The following is a 19,201-nucleotide window of genomic DNA, read 5'->3' on the forward strand; positions in this document are numbered from 1 at the left end:
ACACACATGAAAAAGAATGCACCCCAAAGACGGACTACATGTAATACACACCATAACAGATGAGAGGCCACCGACTCGTGAGCGACCAGTTTGCCCTTGTACAGTTCAGTAGAGGGCCAGGCCATGATGTCGCGGTGCATACGGTACTGTGTTGTCAACATACGCACGATCTGGTCGCCATGGAGACCAATGACACGCTCCATGAGTGACACACTCAGTCCTTGAGCAGCAGCTCTGTAACATCATCAGGTACATTTTTGTACTATTATTGTGGATTACAATTCCCTACCTAGCCACCTTTCTAACGGTACCAAGTTTGACCCGCCGGAATAACTTTGAAGACTTCGGAATCTCAAGCGTATATACGCCCGTAAGTGTTACGTAGCGGTAAGCTAGGGTAAACTTAAACCCAACACTAAACATAATTGGGACTTACCCTGAAATTTGGAAAGAAAAATCTTGCTACTTCTTAACTAATCTGTTTTGAAAACAATTCTTTTACTAACAATTTCAAAGCAACAAACTTCACAGACATGCAATTTGTCATAAAAGGTAAGAAAACATTCGATTCCATAAGATCTATAAATTCTACAGTTTAACAAATGTTCCTGCCCATTGACAATTTTTTATAGACAGCGACGAAGACTAATTTTTTCTTTTAGTCTATCTATTACAATACTTTTGTCGTTAAGTTCTTGCGTAGTTTGTCATAGTCTGACTGGCAGACTGACTGACAGATAGATAGATAGATATTATAATACATCACAATGTAGATATGATTCCATCCAGAGACAGCCTACTTGTGTGATATGATGGTTGGAGGCAGCTGTAGATGATCCCCAGCGAGAACACAGCGGCCTGCGTACTGTAGCGGGATCCAACACGACACTTCCAGGGCCTACACACATTTGGAAATATGTATGGTAACGTTACATTGTATAGCTATAACTTTACAGATGAGTTTTGCAATGTTGAAGAAAATTTGATGGCAAGTGTATTGCGCATGGTCTTTTTAGCGAATGCCCACAAACGCCCACTCTAGAGAAGTCCGCGCTGCACGAATCTCATTTTGTTTGCTTGGAATATGTCCACGTTGTGCTCCCATGTATTAATCCTGAGTTTCAAGTCAATCCGTCGACCCGAAGTGACATGAATCAAAGTTTTCGATTCTCGATGGTCTTTTTAGCGAACGCCCAGCAAAATGTCTTTTTAACGAATGCCCACTATATCCACAAAAATATCGGCCGTCGCGCAACGACACCTAAACCTACCACCACAAACATGTTCAAGATGGTGTCCCATTGATGTGTACGGAGTTTCCGTGCTTTACAAGCATTTTAAGTCCCTGTTTTTGGTCAAAATGTACTCCGCCGATACTGCCATACATTAACAATTCAAAATGGCGGGCACTAGTCATGTGACCTCCTTGCGGGACTGTTCTATAAGTATCGCGGGAGGGACTGTTGTAGCATAGCTTATCATACAACCATTTTAGAGTGAATTCTGAACAAGATTTTTATTGTTTTGAACGAATAAACCTGTCATTCATTCATTCATTCATTTTCAATTCATAGTGCTATCATCTGACTGATATTTACATTGTGGTCCTTTTTTCTGTGCTATAATTACCCAGGTTTGAGGAACTTAGTGCAAATGTGGATATTGATTCTCCTCAGTGCCCAATTAATGTACAAAAGGCTCAGACACATTAGTGTTATAAACCTGACTAGGGCAGGTAACCAATACTAGAAAAACATAGCTATTCATTATTAACAATACTATTTACATTATAATAATAACTCTTCACCAAACTGGACTTTTCTTATCTTTATTTATCACAGAAACATTGCTACAATGAGGATTTGATTAGATGAGTATCTGTTACAGTATGTACAAACTTATTTCAAATACAAAAATGTATTTCATTTCACTTCCTAAATATCTTTTAAAGTATTGGAAGGGGTTGACACATAAACAATATTAATTGCATTATTTGTGTTCAGAAAAATGTAACCACAAGCTATTAATAGTCTAATAAAATGTTGGAACATGGCATGCGCGGGCTCCTCTTCTGAGTACAGAAAGGAAATGTTTTATAACATTTAGTTATGACGTAGAAAATTTCAATTGTAAAATGTACCTTTATTAACATTGACAAATTGTTTTTCTCTTCTTAATAAATGACAACAATAAAGGTAAGTAAGGTGTGTTTCTTTTATAACAGGCCAGGTAAGACGCCGTACAGGTGAGTAATGTGTGTTTCCTTTTATAGCAGACCAGGTAAGACACCGTACATACAGGTGAGTAAGGTGTGTTTCCTTTTATAGCAGACCAGGTAAGACACCGTACAGGTAAGTAAGGTGTGTTTCCTTTTATAACAGACCAGGCAAGACACCGTACAGGTGAGTAAAGTGTATTTCCTTTTATAACAGACCGGGTAAGACACCATACAGGTAAGTAAGGTGTGTTTCCTTTTATAACAGACCAGGCAAGACACCGTACAGGTGAGTAATGTGTATTTCCTTGACTACAGACTAGGTAGGACACCGTACAGGTGAGTAACGTGTATTTCCTTTGATTACAGACCAGGTAAGACACCGCACAGGTGAGTAAGGTGTGTTTCCTTTGCCTATAGACCAGATAGGGCATTATATAGGCAAGTAAGGTGTCTTCCCTTTGCATATAGACCATGTAGGGTATTGTACAGGTAAGTTAAGTGTATAATACCCTATCTGGTCTATAGGCAAAGGAAAGTTGCTTTACTCACCTGTATAATACCCTATCTGGTCTATAGGCAAATGAATGACACCTTTCTTACCTGTATAATGCCCTATCTGGTCTATAGGCAAAGGAAAGACACCTTACTCACCAGTATAATTATACCGTAACCCTATCTGGTCTATAGGCAAAGGAAAGACGCCTTACTCACCTGTATAATACACTATCTGGTCTACAGGCAAAGGAAACACACCTTACTCACCTGTGCGGTGTCTTACCTGGTCTGTAATCAAAGGAAATACACGTTACTCACCTGTACGGTGTCTTACCTGGTCTGTTATAAAAGGAAACACACCTTACTTGCCTGTATGGTGTTTTACCTGGCCTGTTATCAAAGGAAATACACGTTACTCACCTGTACGGCGTCTTACCTGGTCTGCTATAAAAGGAAATACACGTTACTCACCTGTACGGTGTCTTACCTGGTCTGTAATCAAAGGAAATACACGTTACTCACCTGTACGGTGTCTTACCTAGTCTGTAGTCAAGGAAACACACCTTACTCACCTGTACGGCGTCTTACCTGGTCTGCTATAAAAGGAAACACACCTTACTTACCTGTACGGCGTCTTACCTGGCCTGTTATAAAAGGAAACACACATTACTTACCTGTATTGTTGTCATTTATTAAGAAGAGAAAAACAATTTGTTTGTCAATGTTAATAAAGGTACATCTACATCTACATCTACGTAATACTGGGCAATGCCCCTCGCGGGACTTTATGCTTTATACCTTATGGTACATTTTACAATTGAAATTTTCTACGTCATAACTAAATGTTATAAAACATTTCCTTTCTGTACTCAGAAGAGGAGCCCGCTCATGCCATGTTCCAACATTTTATTAGACTATTAATAGCTTGTGGTTACATTTTTTTTGCACACAAATAATGCAATTAATATTGTTTATGTGTCAACCCCTTCCAATACTTCAAAAAATATTTAGGAAGTGAAATGAAATACATTTTTGTATTTGAAATAAGTTTGTACATACTGTAACAGATACTCATCTAATCAAATCCTCATTGTAGCAATGTTTCTGTGATAAATAAAGATAAGAAAAGTCCAGTTTGGTGAAGAGTTATTATTATAATGTAAATAGTATTGTTAATAATGAATAGCTATGTTTTTCTAGTATTGGTTACCTGCCCTAGTCAGGTTTATAACACTAATGTGTCTGAGCCTTTTGTACATTAATTGGGCACTGAGGAGAATCAATATCCATATTTGCACTAAGTTCCTCAAACCTGTCGTTGCGCGACGGCCGATATTTTTGTGGATATAGTGGGCATTCGCTAAAAAGACATTTTGCTGGGCGTTCGCTAAAAAGACCATCGAGAATCGAAAACTTTGATTTATGTCACTTCGGGTCGACGGATTGACTTGAAACTCAGGATTAATACATGGGAGCACAACGTGGACATATTCCAAGCAAAAAAAATGAGATTCGTGCAGCGCGGACTTCTCTAGAGTGGGCGTTTGTGGGCATTCGCTAAAAAGACCCTCCCAGTGTATTGTTCTTCTCAATCATGATAGGCCTCTGAATCTAGAACACTGCAAACTGGCAGGGTTGGACAAGTTTTCTAAAATTGACTTGTCCTATTGGGCAAGTACTTAAAAAATTTACTTGCCCGAACCAACTTTTCACTTGCCCGAAATCTAAATGACATTTTTCTATGTATATTCATGGCCTTCAATGGAATTTTTGTTATTGGCTCTATTTTCTATGTTAACCAATGCTTGGTGTCATGACTTTGAAAAGTAGCAAGTACATCAAAATCTCACTAAATGGAGAAAAGCTAACTTGTCCGATCGGGCAAGTGGGGAAGGACATGCACTTGCCCGATTGGCATTTTCACTTGCCCGGGACTATAGGGCTAGTGGACTTGTTTATCCCTGACTGGTGTGCCACAATCTGGCATGCTCCATTCCCAATCCAGCGTACCACAGTCTGGCATGCTGCAATTCTGCACGCCCAAAGCCAGTTTGCCGGATGGGAAACATAGAAAATGCTTTACAGGCATCATTGCAGACAGGCAACAGTATTTTGCACATTTCAATGAGAATGAGGCAAAATTCCACCCCACCCACATGCCATCAAACAAATTTATTACAAATGTTTTGGAGCATCTTCCCTAAAACATAATAGGTTGTTGTGGGAAAACAAAAAAAAGCATAGATGTTGTCTTTAATGTTCTTCATATCAATACTGGTGACAGTATTTTGCACATTTCAATGAGATCGAGCCAAAAATCCATCCAACCTGTGCACATTCATCGATGACAACCAAGTCAAAGTGTTTCCGTGGCAACAGCTTGAGCGGCCCGTCGGGCGATGCCCCCGTGTTGGTTGCCAGGACGACGGCCGCGCCCGCCAGGATCTCAAGCGAAGCCTTCTCCTCTCGTTCCCGGAGTTCTTTGCGCAGGTGTTTCATCTCCTGCCGTAGTGCCTGGTACTCTCCTGCCTTGCCTCGGCACTTCTTCATCTGGGACTGGGGAAAGGAAAGAGGTTGTGTTACAATGTGGTTAGGGTTGTTGACTAAAAAACTAAAGGTTTATGGTTCTAATCCCTAGCAGGCCCCAATGTTGTGTCCTTAAGAAAGGCACTTTACACCTCTCCCTAACCCTTTCCCTTACCTTAATTCAGTATCCCTATCCCTATCCATATCCCTATCCCTAGTATGTCAACCTCGTGTTTGGGGCTGGTATTATCCAGTATCAGGACAAAGACTTGGGAATTTGTCATGAAAGACCTTCACATTGAGATTGAGACTCTGTGCTGTAAAAAAATCAATATTGTGTTTGTTTTTTCAATTCTCTTTCTGGAGATATTTAGTGCCACAAGCTAAAAAAATATAAGAACTTTTCTCTTAAAACACATTCCAGTTTGGAATTACATTATTTTGAGGAAGAGTGTAGGGGTGAGGGTGTTAGAACCTTAAATGATCTAAAACTGCCTTTCTTGTTCCTGTTTAAAGCTTGGCTATGATAAAACAATTTTGTTCAGACTGACTTATTCTACAGTATTATTGACTATTGACATACTCCTTTTATCTCAAAGCAAACAGGCACCCGACCACCTGCCTGATTGTTTATTGTTATGTTCCCTTTAGGGAAAACATATTGTTTTTGCTGGTGTGTTCTTCTTTCTTCTTCTGTCATTCTTGGTGACACCTCAGGGGCGAGCATAGTTCTTTTTTTAAAGATGCCTCAGGGTTGAGCCTAGTGGTGTAGTATTGTGTGCAGGTAGCTTGCCAAAGACAAATTATGGGGAGGGAAACATCCTGCATTTTCTTGAAAGTATTAGCTTTCTGGTTAATAATATCTAGTAGTTATTTATTAAACTAACCTGCTGGTGGTTGAAACCAACTTACACATCAGTGTAGGGGGGTTGTTTATATTGCTGGAATAACCTGAAAAAGCCATTTTATACTCAGTAATTACTGAGTTCTACATCATTACTGGATACTCATGTCAGCAGTGTATTCAGTCTACTAATGCCTCTTTAGCATCTTATCAAATCTACTTTGCCTCATGCCTTTCATTGTGTTTTAAAAATTCCCCCAACTTGGTATACATTGTTATGGTCATGGAAGTATCTTTTTCCTGTAACTATTGATGCAGTGCATTTTATTTAGTGATATATAGTTAAAGACATAAAATCAGAAGTATAATGTCACCTGAAATGGCACCTTGTCTACCTCAAACATTAGACTAGCCCAAAGCAAACATTACGTAATGTGTGCTTTAGCTTTTGAGGTGGGGCTGTCACTTCAGCAGACAAAAATCATGGCGGCTGCACCGGGAAGTTTTCGCGAAGAGATTCGTGAAGAACTGACCTGCAGCATCTGCCTGGAGCTGTTCACCAGGCCCAAGGTGCTGCCCTGTCAGCACACCTTCTGTCAGGACTGTCTACAAGACCATGCAGGGAGGGGAGGGGCCTTACAGTGCCCAAACTGTCGTCAGCAGGTCAGGCTGCCACCCCAGGGGGTCGCAGGTTTACCAGACAACCACCTGGTTACAAGTCTGTGTGAAAGGCTACAAAACCAGGCTACACTGTCAGGGAAAACAAGGGAACAACCCCAGTCTGGAAACAGGTGCAGTTTTCACCCCTCTGAGAAGCTAAAACTCTACTGTAAGCCTTGCCAAGTGCCTCTGTGTGTAGACTGTGTAGAAGATAACCATGATGGGCATCCGAACATAAGCCTTGCAAAAGCCACAGAACAAAGGAGATCCACAGTCCAGGCCTTGATCAATGAGGGGAGGAACATTTTAGAAACTTACTGCAGCTTCATCAGAGGTCTGAGGGAAACAGAGAAAACCCTGAACAAACAGAAACAGCAGACAGACAACACCATCATTCAGACCTACAACAAAATGGTGCAGAAACTCACAGAGAGAAAAGACCACCTCTTGTCTGAGTCACAAGAAAATTACAACGAGAACTTGGAGAAAATGCAGACTGAAAGAGACAGAGTGTTGGCAGATGTCAATGAACTGTCTGCTGCCTGTGATCGAGCAGAACAAGAACTGCAGCAGGGATGGGTCGAGATTCTCAGTCAGCAAACCGCTTTGACAGAGGTGGTAGGGAAGTACAGAGGAAAAGCAGCACCAACTCCTGTACAAACCCAGCCTGCTGTCTTTCAGCCCACAGACACCCCAGTGCCAGTATTAGGACATGTGACGGTCCAGTCTCCCCCATCTGCACCAATCCCAGCAGCACCTGCACCAATCCCAGCAGCACCTGCAGTAGAGGGCACAGGTCATCACCATGGTAACCAAAGGCAAAGAGAGTCTCAGTCTCAGAGGATGACATTTGGTGGAGAGGGAACAGGAACAGGAAAGTTCAAAGAACCGTGTGGTGTTACAGTGTCAGATGAAGGGGACATCTTTGTAGCAGACAGGCTGAACCAGAGGATCCAAGTCTTCACCCTGCAGGGAACATTTGTGAGACAGTTCCCAACAATCATGTCAGCTGGACAGAAGATGTACCCAAATGATGTGGCCATGGATGGGGTGGGGAACCTGTGGGTGGTGGGGGGTAAAGGGTCTGCTTACTTTGCTATGAAGTACAACAAACAGGGCAGGGTGCTGAGGAAGTTTGACCTACAGAAGACAGGGTGGGACAGAGGAGTTGCCGTGGACACCAGGAGGAACCACATCCTCATCACACAAACCACAGGAGATGTAGACAACCCACATGGTGAAGTTTTGGTGTTCAGGCCAGATGGGACACTTGTGGGAGCTGTGGGTCAGCAGCAGGGGATGGAGTGCCCGCAATATATCACTGTGGATGGGGAAGGGAACATTCTTGTGTCAGACTATGGCAATCACTGTGTCTATGCGTACAACGAGGACGGACAGTTTCTGTTCCAGTTTGGAGGTGAGGGAAGAGGTGAAGGTCAGCTGTGGCAACCCCATGGCATCTGTACAGACAGGGCAGGTAACATCATCGTGGCAGACTGGGGAAATAGTCGTGTGGAGATGTTTGACAAGACAGGAAAATTCCTCAAAAACGTCACTACAGACATTTTGTATCCACGGGCTGTTGCCATGGAAACACAGAGACAGCTGGTAGTGACTAATAATAACCACAAGGTCTCCATACTAGTATTTGATGACTATTCAACCTGTTGTATTAATTAAAGTTCACAGTCTGTGCACTTACAGTCAAAGTGCTTGTAAACAATCATATTTACTGCAAGAAACAAACAATATATTAGAGATAGTTGAACTTTACAAGCCGAAGCCAGGACAACGTTTTGTTCATTTCATTTGAGAGAAAAGTGGAGTCCATGATTGAACATTTTCAGCAGGACTTTGATTCCAATAGACAGCTCCTGCTGACTTGTTTGCCCATGGTCTAGTTGATAGGGTGGGGTTGTGTGGCATAACTGCAGGCAGGGTGTTTGGCCCATAAGTCATGTATTTTGTATCATGTATGTAAAAATTGTGTACATAAACACATAAAGACTTTAAATGATGTAAACTGTATCTCTGTTATATATGCTGTCTGACCCCCTGCCTCTTCCCTCATGACCTCAATGAAAAGCAGCCTGCGGGCCGATTTGAGCTTTCATGAATAAATAAAGGTTCAAACAAACAAATGCTACTGATCTTGTCAAGACTTGTACTATTGGGAAAGGCACTTTACACATCTTTCCTCACTCCACCCAGGTGTAAAAATGTTTGCCTAATTTTGGTTGGGGGGGTAAAAGGCAATGGAAGGAAAGGGATTGGCTCTGCCTTCCAATACGTCGGATAACAATCAACTGCCACTAATAACACTATGCTACAGCCTGATAAAGGCTACCTTTACCTTTTACCTAGTTGATGGGAACCAAACTGTACGCTATTGATGAAGAAATTAAACTTCAATACTTCACAAGAACTTTGAGTTTGTAATTTGCTAGACTAAGTTTAATGTGTTGGCTTGTTATGTAGTATGTTGCATTTTGAAAATACGAAGAAAATCCATAATTCCCTGAAGTAGACAGTGCACCTACCAGTGTTTTCGTCATGTCTTTCCTGACATCTTGTACAATTTTAGCCCCGTCACTTCCCGCCAGAAGTGCATCCAGCGAGAAGCGTTTGATACCCTCCTGCAGTCGGGCGGGGTGGCCCAAACGGATGGCATGGATACCGTAACCTGCCAGGCGTTCTACCAGGTTGTCCACGGCAACGTTGGACGGAGCAGTCGCAAGAACCTTTTAACAACAATCATCATCATCATCATCATCATCCTCATCAACAAATCAAAGACATGTAATAGAATACTGTACTAGTAAGTGCATTGCAGTTCAGGGCATTTGAGTTTCCTGGACAAGTGAAAATCAAGAGTATCATGAAATCCCCACAAAAATAAATGAATTTCACATGTATGCCAAAGAGCGGTTACTCAAGCAACTGGATTTGGAAATGGCCACACATTTCAGATAGTCTCCACTATCTTTGCTCAGTGACACTGATGCTTGAGTAACAGCCTTTTGGCATATTGTATTACCTGGATGTCTAACCTTCATCGACCTACAGTACACATACACATTTTGAAGAAAAAGAAAAATGAAACTTTAACAGTAGCAACAGATATAGCAATTTTTCACCTTGAGTTTTTGCTTGACGGCTTGGGTGATGATTTCTACCACGGCGGTTGTTTTACCGGTACCGGGGGGTCCGTGGATCACCGCAACTTCCCGCTGTCGTAACGCAAACTGTACCGCCTCTCGCTGCGACTCGTTCAGCGATGGGTTACACCAATCAATCGTATCTGCTAATGAATGGGTACAGAAAGAAATTGAAGTAAATTGCCTTGCATCTAGCTTGATCAAATCTTGCTTATAGCAGCCCACCCAACATCCCACTGGCCAGTTACATCCCTGGACAGCAGAGTTTGTGTTACACAAGACTGCCTTGCATCTGGCCTTGTTAAGAAAACACTTTGTAGTCGTGCTTGTTGCATTAAAATGTGTGTCAATCCACTTTTAATGAAGTGTAGTTATAACTTTATAATATATCTAAAGAAATACGTATACGCCGTCGTAATGCTGATCACTCAGTGACGGGTTACACCAATCCATCGCATCTGATGAACATGTACAGAATACTTAGCTTGTGCCTGGCCTTGTTCAGAATACACTTTGTTGACACATTTCAAGGAAATGTATTCTTTTTTCAAGTTTTTTCTGCTTTGTTTTGTGTATGTTTTTGTATTATATATGATATTTGTCAATGTTAATCTAAAGCTTACTTTCATGATTACATTGCATGACCTACAATTTAACAGGACATATCAGAAACTATAACCATTTCCCAGAGTAATAATATCTTCCAACTCTTGTCTGACCCTAAGGAAAAAGGTGGATGATAAAGTATTCTACTTTGAATTTTCACGAAGAGGGGCAGTTCTTACCTGAGGTGACACCTGGAAAGGTGAGTTGTGTGAGAGGTGAGCTGAGCTCTGCCTCACCAAACAGCACCTGCACCAAGTGTGAGGAACAGGTGTGCTCGTACGTCTCCAGGTCTTTCAGGGCTCTGAGGGTACAAACAAAAGAAGGTGATCAAGTTTACAGCATGTTTTTTCAAGTAACTAGAAGTGCAATGCAGCTTTGCTATGGCTCGACTTGAGCATTTAGCAAAGCACACTAGGTCACCCCTATTCTACTAGATAAGTTGCATTCTTTTACGTAAAGATGTTTGATGATAAATACAAAGGGTCACCAGATTTACGCCCCTATCTGAAAGGAAGAAAGTATGCAAGTCTTTTGGGTTTTCGGAAAACCCTGTCCAGTATAGACAGGGAAATGGGGCGGAAAACCCTGTCCAGTCTGAAAAGAGGGTCTGCATAGGGGTTCCTGGCAATGCTGTCCGTAGTGCAAATAATTGGTTTTTCTATGTTTGTAATGAAGAGGTCACTACAAAAACTGCAAACATCAAACCACCACGAAAATTAACATTCATTATTTGTTTTTGGACAAAATGGTCTAAAATGTTCCTTGTCAATATGTACTGGTCTTGGTCTAAGCAAGCGGTTTGTCAGATTTTGTAAAACAATTACTTCAGATAGCACTTACACTAAACCGATGCACATAACTATAGAATCGGCAGCATAGTGAGTGACCCAAAGGTGCAATATGCATGCACACAAAGTCAGTTCTGTCAAATACAAAGTACCCCAATTAACACTTACATGTATCTGGTAGGTCATGAGGGTGAGAGAATTACACCCATTGTCCATCAAACAATGGATAGTGAGTGTCCGTCAATTTTGGGTTGTTAAATAGTGGCAATACATTACAAAGACAGGTTTTGAAAGGTTTTCTTTAAATGATAAGCGTGCATCACACATTTTGAGAGCTGGTCTGTTTAAATCCTGGTTTGATAGAATGACTGCGAAAGGTTTCAATATCAACACGACTTTAGTACACAATGTTACAACATTACATATATTCTACAATAAAGCCGAGATGGCATTTTTCAAACCCTAGTACAAGTTGTGAGTTATTATGTATCCTTTTAGAAATAATGTGTTTTATTTGCAAAATTATGCCGTTGGGCTAATAGCATGTTCAGTCTCAAAGACTTAAGAGCGAATGTCTGTAAGGGTCAAACAATGGTGGCACCGGTCAAAAAATAGATTTGGCTCCTTTTTTGCACAGTGATAGTACTTGGTACACAACCCCTCAAAATAGCTTTCTTTCTTCTCAGAACCCCTCGTTGCCATGGCAACAGGCCAAAGAAGTTTGGGGGCCATTTTGCCGGATTTGGGCATGTCAAAAACATGAAAATTGGCCAACTTTAGGGCACTATCACTGAACAATGCTTTAACTAAACAACAAAAGCAGAATATGCTGATCAGAGCAATGCCTAAACTTGTATAAAATAGCAGTAAAGTTAATCTCCTGTAAATTCTAAGGCCCTGGGCAGCCTGAATACAATACACTGTTTTCAGGTTGTAAAGAATCTGAAATTTTGCCCAACTTCAAAGCACTGAAAGTCCATAAGTATAAAATATTTTCGCTTGCAATTTACTACAAATAATAACCTACTATAGGGCTATTAGATGAATGCTAGCAAAGTTTGGGTTCTTGTTTTGTTGCTACGCAATCGTCCGTCGAAGTGGGTCAAATTTCATGATTTTGATAATATGTCATTTTGTGCTCTCTTTAAACAATCATAAGTCCCATACCAAAGTTGCTCTGCAATTAAAATTCACATGGATTATAAACCAATGTATTGTCTATCAAATGCACGTTAGTGAAGTTCGGGTTCTTGTTTCATTGCTACGTAATTGTCCTTTAAAGTGGGTCATTTTTTATGATTTTGATAAAATACATTATTTTGCATCATCTTCGAACAATCATAACTCACAAGCCAAAATTGTTCTGTAACTAGAATTTACCTGAAATGTAAACCAAGATATTGTTTCTCAAGGTCATGCTTGTAAAGTTTGGGTTCTTGTTTTGTTGCTAAGCAATTGTCCATTAAATTGGGTCAATTTTCATGATTTTGATGATATATCATTTTGTGCTCTCTTTGAACTGTCATAAGTTGCAAAGTAAATTTGTTCTGAAATTGAAATTGACAAGGAATACAAACGAATATATAGTCTATCAACCTCCTTGATCAAATGCATGTTTGGACACTTTGAGTTCGGGTATTCTAACAATGAATGTACATGTCCCTGAAAGTAGGTCGTATTCCACTGACTTTTCCACAAATCATGTTCTTGACAACAGTGATACACAGTCTTTGTTTTTATAGACCGATGTAGCAATGTGCTATCACCATGAAAAAAAATTGTAGGGATTATATTCTACACAAAGTCAGACTAATCGACTCTGCACTTTTAAACACTTTGCTAGTTTTAAAGCTAAGCATGACGTATGACTACAGTCTTAAACATGTTTGCATCCCCACAATATGACGACTTATTTCTACATTGGAACAAATATCTTGAATCTCTGTGCATCTTTCCTTTCACAGTAATGTGAAAAACATGTGACTGTGTTTTCAACTTCTGCTAACACACTCATTTTCAGCAAGGACATGAACTTTGGTATTCTTGAATTTTTGCCACAAATATGGACTTCCAAAAGCAATCATTTATTTGTGATCGCAAATCAGATTTAGAAATGTTAGTTCGTACAAGTTCAATATAATTCCTTGCCAAATCGCAAGCTTATATGTGTCTCCAAAAAAGGAAGACGTAGATAAACGTCATTCGTTGCTTCATTTTGATCTTTACTGTTGATAGAGTTGAACAAAGTTAGGTCAAGATGCTGACCTTCATCATCCTCCGCCGTGTTTTGACGTTAGTCTGTCAAGCTAATTTCCACACAGACAGACTAGCAAACAAACATCAATCGCCGCCAGGAGTTGGCATTTCAGGCAAACCTCAAGAGTACCTACTAGGTTCGTTCTTGCCCTTGCTTAAAACGAGTATGGTCCATTGAATAGCAGAAACTGAAAAACACATGTTTTCACATAAATGCTACCGTGAAAAGAAAGATGCACAGAGATTTATGATATTCGTTCCAAATATGTATATACATTGTATAAGCTAAGTCTTCGAGAGTCATATTGTGGGGATGCAAACATGTTCAAGACTGTAGTCATACGTCATGCTTAGCAGTAAAACTAGCAGAATGTTTGAAAGTTCAGAGTGGATTAATCCAAGGAGCTTTTATCAGATAAAGCTCCTTGATTAATCTGACATTAAACATAAATATGACATTGTGTAGAATATAATCCATACAAATGTTTTGTTATGGTGATAGCACATTGCTACATCGGTCTATAAAAACAAAGACTGTGTATCACTGTTGTCAAGAACATGATTTGTGGAAAAGTCAGTGGAATACGACCTACTTTCAGGGACATGTACATTCACTGTTAGAATACCCGAACTCGAAGTGTCCAAACATGCATTTGATAGACAATATATTCGTTTGTATTCCTTGTCAATTTCAATTTCAGAACAAATTTACATTGCAACTTATGACAGTTCAAAGAGAGCACAAAATGATATATCATCAAAATCATGAAAATTGACCCAATTTAATGGACAATTGCTTAGCAACAAAACAAGAACCCAAACTTTACAAGCATGACCTTGAGAAACAATATCTTGGTTTACATTTCAGGTAAATTCTAGTTACAGAACAATTTTGGCTTGTGAGTTATGATTGTTCGAAGATGATGCAAAATAATGTATTTTATCAAAATCATAAAAAATGACCCACTTTAAAGGACAATTACGTAGCAATGAAACAAGAACCCGAACTTCACTAACGTGCATTTGATAGAGAATACATTGGTTTATAATCCATGTGAATTTTAATTGCAGAGCAACTTTGGTATGGGACTTATGATTGTTTAAAGAGAGCACAAAATGACATATTATCAAAATCATGAAATTTGACCCACTTCGACGGACGATTGCGTAGCAACAAAACAAGAACCCAAACTTTGCTAGCATTCATCTAATAGCCCTATAGTAGGTTATTATTTGTAGTAAATTGCAAGCGAAAATATTTTATACTTATGGACTTTCAATGCTTTGAAGTTGGGCAAAATTTCAGATTCTTTACAACCTGAAAACAGTGTATTGTATTCAGGCTGCCCAGGGCCTTAGAATTTATAGGAGATTAACTTTACTGCTATTTCATACAAGTTTAGGCATTGCTCTGATCAGCATATTCTGCTTTTGTTGTTTAGTTAAAGCATTGTTCAGTGATAGTGCCCTAAAGTTGGCCAATTTTCATGTTTTTGACATGCCCAAATCCGGCAAAATGGCCCCCAAACTTCTTTGGCCTGTTGCCATGGCAACGAGGGGTTCTGAGAAGAAAGAAAGCTATTTTGAGGGGTTGTGTACCAAGTACTATCACTGTGCAAAAAAGGAGCCAAATCTATTTTTTGACCGGTGCCACCATTGTTTGACCCTTACAGACATTCGCTCTTAAAGAGTAGAAGTTTTTTATATGATGGACAGAAGTAACAATGATGGATGATTTTTGTTAAGTTATAATTTTTGTATGACATTGTGTCCCACTTCAAGTTGATGTTATTTCTGTGCTTAGCCATATTAAAGATAAAAATGGTGTTGTGTACTAGTACTTAGTAGCTTACAACGTATACCCCCATGCAGACCATCTTTTCAGACTGGACAGGGTTTTCCGCATTCCAACTGGACAGGTTTTTCCGAAAACCCAAGTCTTTTTTGGTGGCTGGCTTCACCAAATTTGTACCAGATGTGATGAGAGGCAGAGTGCACAAACCAAAAGGGGAATGAAAATCTGTCACTTATGAGTTGAAGCTGAGCACAAATTAAGGGGTTTCCTCCGGTGAAAAAATTAGTTGCAGCAGCCTGCATAGTCTACACCATAATTGACATCATGTGCTCAAATACCAGCTGTTGTCGCTCATGACACTTGCTTGCTACTGGAAAGGATCCCAGTCACAGATGCATTTGTCCACTGTTCATCGTTGTTGTTAGAAAGTACAAATTCCCTGGTACACTGGACCTGTAAATGATATACAACTGTACTAGACTTCTATCTCCACCAATATGAAAACTAATTAAAACCAACCTTTTTAAACGTTTGTATGTGACATCATTGGCTAGCTTGACTATGTTGTAGAGAGCATCACCATCCAATGAGAGGACGTCTATAGACTCGTCAAATGCCACGCTGATGGCCGTGGTCGTGACATACGACACGACACCCGACACCTGGGTCGCTCCTGGTCTGGCTTCTGATGAGGGCGTCAGACCCACAATATCACCTGGGTGGGGCCACAGAAGTGACAGTTGATACTCTGTTTCAAATGTTTCAACTATTGCAGTTAAATTGTTACAGTTGAATTTCAAATGTTTGAAGTACCAACTGTTATATGTTACAGTTGAAGAAATGTTTGAAATATATTGGAACTAAGAGTTACATGTTACAGTTGATTTCCAAATGAAGTCACCTTGTAGTTACTGTACAAAATAGTGGAACTAGAAGCTGTGATTCTGGCTGTGATTCTGCCCGACATGCATGCTACTGGAAAGAGTTGCAGCAGCTTCCTTAGGACGGGATTTTAAGTTGTCTTCAACAGTTCATTGTGCTTGTCATAAAGAGCTAGGAGAATGTCCCTGGTACAAGAAACCTGTAAAAACTGTGTGCAAAGCATCTGCCTTCTCTATCATGACCAGCGAAGTGTAGCTCTTAGTCTTACACTCACACTCACTCACTATCTAGTAAAAGGTATCTTTAGTGAGCTGGGTTGGGGTTTTGTGCGCGTTAAAATTTGCGCGTTAAAACTTGCGCGTTAAAAACCTGCGCATTAAAATATGCAAATTAGGTGATTCCCTGGGGATTTGAAAACTTTTTTTGCAGTTTTTAACTTAAAAGCTTGAAGAAGAGTACAAATATCCCTTTCCAGGAGTTTTAAAGTGATTTTTAAACATTAAGTTTTAACGCGCAACAAAGGTTGATATTTGCATGTAAAACAATCTGCTTGAGAAAAGATGAAATGAAGCTTGTAGAATGGAAAAAAGCCTCAAGCAGTTATATCTTATGATATAAAGCCTCACACTAGTAATTTTTCCATGTATTTGTGTCTAATTCAAGTGATTTTGAAATCTTCTGGATATGCAAATTAACCTATTCCCAAGGGACCTAAAATTAGGGGCTTTTCAAACCAAAAATTCAGGTAACAGATGTGAAATCATATAATGGGGTCACATTTTTCTGCCTAAGAATTTATCGATGCACAACTTAATTTTTTAACGCGCAGATTTTTAATGCGCACGCAGATTTTTAACGCGCAGAAAACCCGTTCCCAGTGAGCTCAGTTGGATTGATTTCACTTTCCCTTTCCGAAACCTACCGGGAGTGAAAGTATGGGAGGGCAGTTCCCTCGCCCCGCCTGCGTGCCCCGGCCGTAGTGTGAGCAGGGACCGCCCGTACAGACCCACGCTTTGCTCAGACATGCCCAGTTTCAGCAGACACACCCCCCGCCGCTGCAGCTCCTTGGGAGACACTTGGTCCTGGAGTAGTCTGGGGAAAAATTTCACAGACATTCTGTAAATAAGGTACATTTTATATCACCAATACATGCATTTCCTTTTGTCAATCTTTACCTTCAAGCAACATGTATGCTTAAAGGACATGTAACAGTGTATATATATATACTTAGAAAGTAGCCACGGCACCTGCCGGCCGCGCGGGGGATTACGTGCTGAGAGCACGTGATCCACGCGTGGCCAAGCACGTGCCGTTGGCGAAGTAGAATATCGAATAACATTCTCGAATGCAATTCGAGAATGAGTCAGTTTATACTTTGAAAGTTAGTTAGAGAACACCGGTTGTAAAGGTATGTCACATTTAGTTTTCCTTGTACTCTTGTCTGGTCTTATCAATAAATACATCTGTCTTATTAGCAGCGTGAGTCGTACCCGTCATTGCTCTAGACCGTTACAGACATATCCTCTTTCAGAGTCTCAGACAAAAAAGCCCCTGCAGTTCTAAAAGAGCTGAGCACTGCTAAAGGGTAAAAAAACATTAGTCTTCCTGTATTAGTACTATTGCATAAGGCCACACCAATTTAATTTCTTGGTTCACGGATTTTTTCATAAAAGATATGGAGCGAAAGGGCGAAATAAAAATAAAAATTGTAAAATGGTTGGGGTAAAGGTAACTGCTAATCCAAAACATAAAGAAAAAAAGGTTTCAGCTTGAAAAAAGTACAAAAACACTATTATTGTACAGTAACAGCACCAGTACCCACACTTTAAGGAGCTTATGATATAAAGGCCAATTTGCTACACCAGAAAGTTGGTGAATGGTTTCATTAATGGTGAAAATTTGCTGAGTGGTAATTTTTATTTTTATTTTTTTTTCCAAAAAATAGGAGCGAGCGAATCCGTGAACCAAGGAATTAAATTGGTGTGGCCTAAACACAGAAATGTGGTACTTCATAGTTACACTTTTGACATTGAAAACTCAAGAGGACAGTAAGTGCTAATGATAATAACAGAGAAAATTTAGTTACCACAGTGAACACATGTTCTGTCTTATATTGCACCAAGGGGGTTGAACTCTTTCAACCTCCTTGATTGCACTAACGTTACTGTTTCAATCAAAGAATTTCCTTTTCCCTTCCTTGCAAAAATAAATCCCCGCTATGGTAAATCAATGTACATGTGTAAGTTACCTTGCCTCCTCTATCTCTGCCTGCCTCTCCAACTCCAGCAGTCGTACAGTTTTCTTGACAAACTTCTGTACTGCCATGGTTGTCTAGTTCTGTAAGAGTCAAAATATGACAATTGCATTATGTGGTCTTAGAATCTAAATATTCTGTGTTTGAATCCCAAGCAAAACCTTTACACAAGTATCCTTATAAAGTACTAATGATATCCAATTCTAAACTCTCAAATTGATTTCAAAGGCAGATATCGTACAGTTATATTTCATTTTTGACTGTAGAATTCTGAAGCCTATTTATAACTTATCCACCCCCCTCCCCACATGACCGAAACAACTTTCTTTCAAATCCTGATAACTTCCTAGCGAGTGTCAGACGACTTTCTCACCTCAAAATGTTTTAAGGACACAGAAAACCTTCTTTCTTACGTTTACATCTTTAGGGAGGCTGAAAATGTCTTACCAAATCTCAAAGAAACGTGCGTACAACATGCGACATTCTCTCCGCTCCGGTCACTATCCTTAACTGCAGTTTCTTAACATTTCGCAAGAGGCGCTAAAAAGGTGGAATGGCTTAGACTACTATCATTATAGGGGAAAATTAGGTTTAACATTTTTTGATTCATCTATGTGACTTTTACTGATCCTAAAATGCATGAAAATACATTTAAAAAATAATGTTTTATAATCTCAAAATATATTGATGGGGTTTATTGGAATTACTGATGTTATTAT

At 39.9% G+C, this 19,201-nt stretch overlaps 2 protein-coding genes across 2 annotated transcripts in view; one reads left to right on the top strand and one right to left on the bottom strand.

Annotated features, from left to right (window-relative positions):
- The window catches only part of LOC118404822 (DNA-binding protein SMUBP-2-like), a gene marked incomplete in the record, with an annotated part of 23,787 nt that extends 6,463 nt beyond the window's left edge, over window positions 1-17,324 (bottom strand). The window contains 8 exon segments of the mRNA XM_035804181.1: window positions 52-234; window positions 801-898; window positions 5,042-5,269; window positions 9,284-9,484; window positions 9,881-10,047; window positions 10,687-10,808; window positions 15,866-16,061; window positions 17,151-17,324. Coding sequence (XP_035660074.1) covers window positions 52-234; window positions 801-898; window positions 5,042-5,269; window positions 9,284-9,484; window positions 9,881-10,047; window positions 10,687-10,808; window positions 15,866-16,061; window positions 17,151-17,253 — 1,298 coding nt within the window.
- On the top strand, window positions 5,277-8,696 carry LOC118404823 (tripartite motif-containing protein 3-like). The gene has a single exon (XM_035804182.1). The coding sequence runs from the start codon at window positions 6,516-6,518 to the stop codon at window positions 8,421-8,423; it is 1,908 nt and encodes a 635-aa protein (XP_035660075.1). The 5' UTR covers window positions 5,277-6,515; the 3' UTR covers window positions 8,424-8,696.
- Window positions 17,325-19,201: the final 1,877 nt, after the last annotated feature.

This window comes from Branchiostoma floridae, chromosome 17 (assembly GCF_000003815.2).
Source record: "Branchiostoma floridae strain S238N-H82 chromosome 17, Bfl_VNyyK, whole genome shotgun sequence".
In the NCBI taxonomy this organism is placed as follows: Eukaryota; Metazoa; Chordata; class Leptocardii; order Amphioxiformes; family Branchiostomatidae; genus Branchiostoma; species Branchiostoma floridae.

What these genes read in the sequence shown, in the direction of transcription:
- LOC118404823 (XM_035804182.1), top strand. Translation starts at nt 6,516, where the DNA reads ATGTGTGCTTTAGCTTTTGAGGTGGGGCTGTCACTTCAGCAGACAAAA.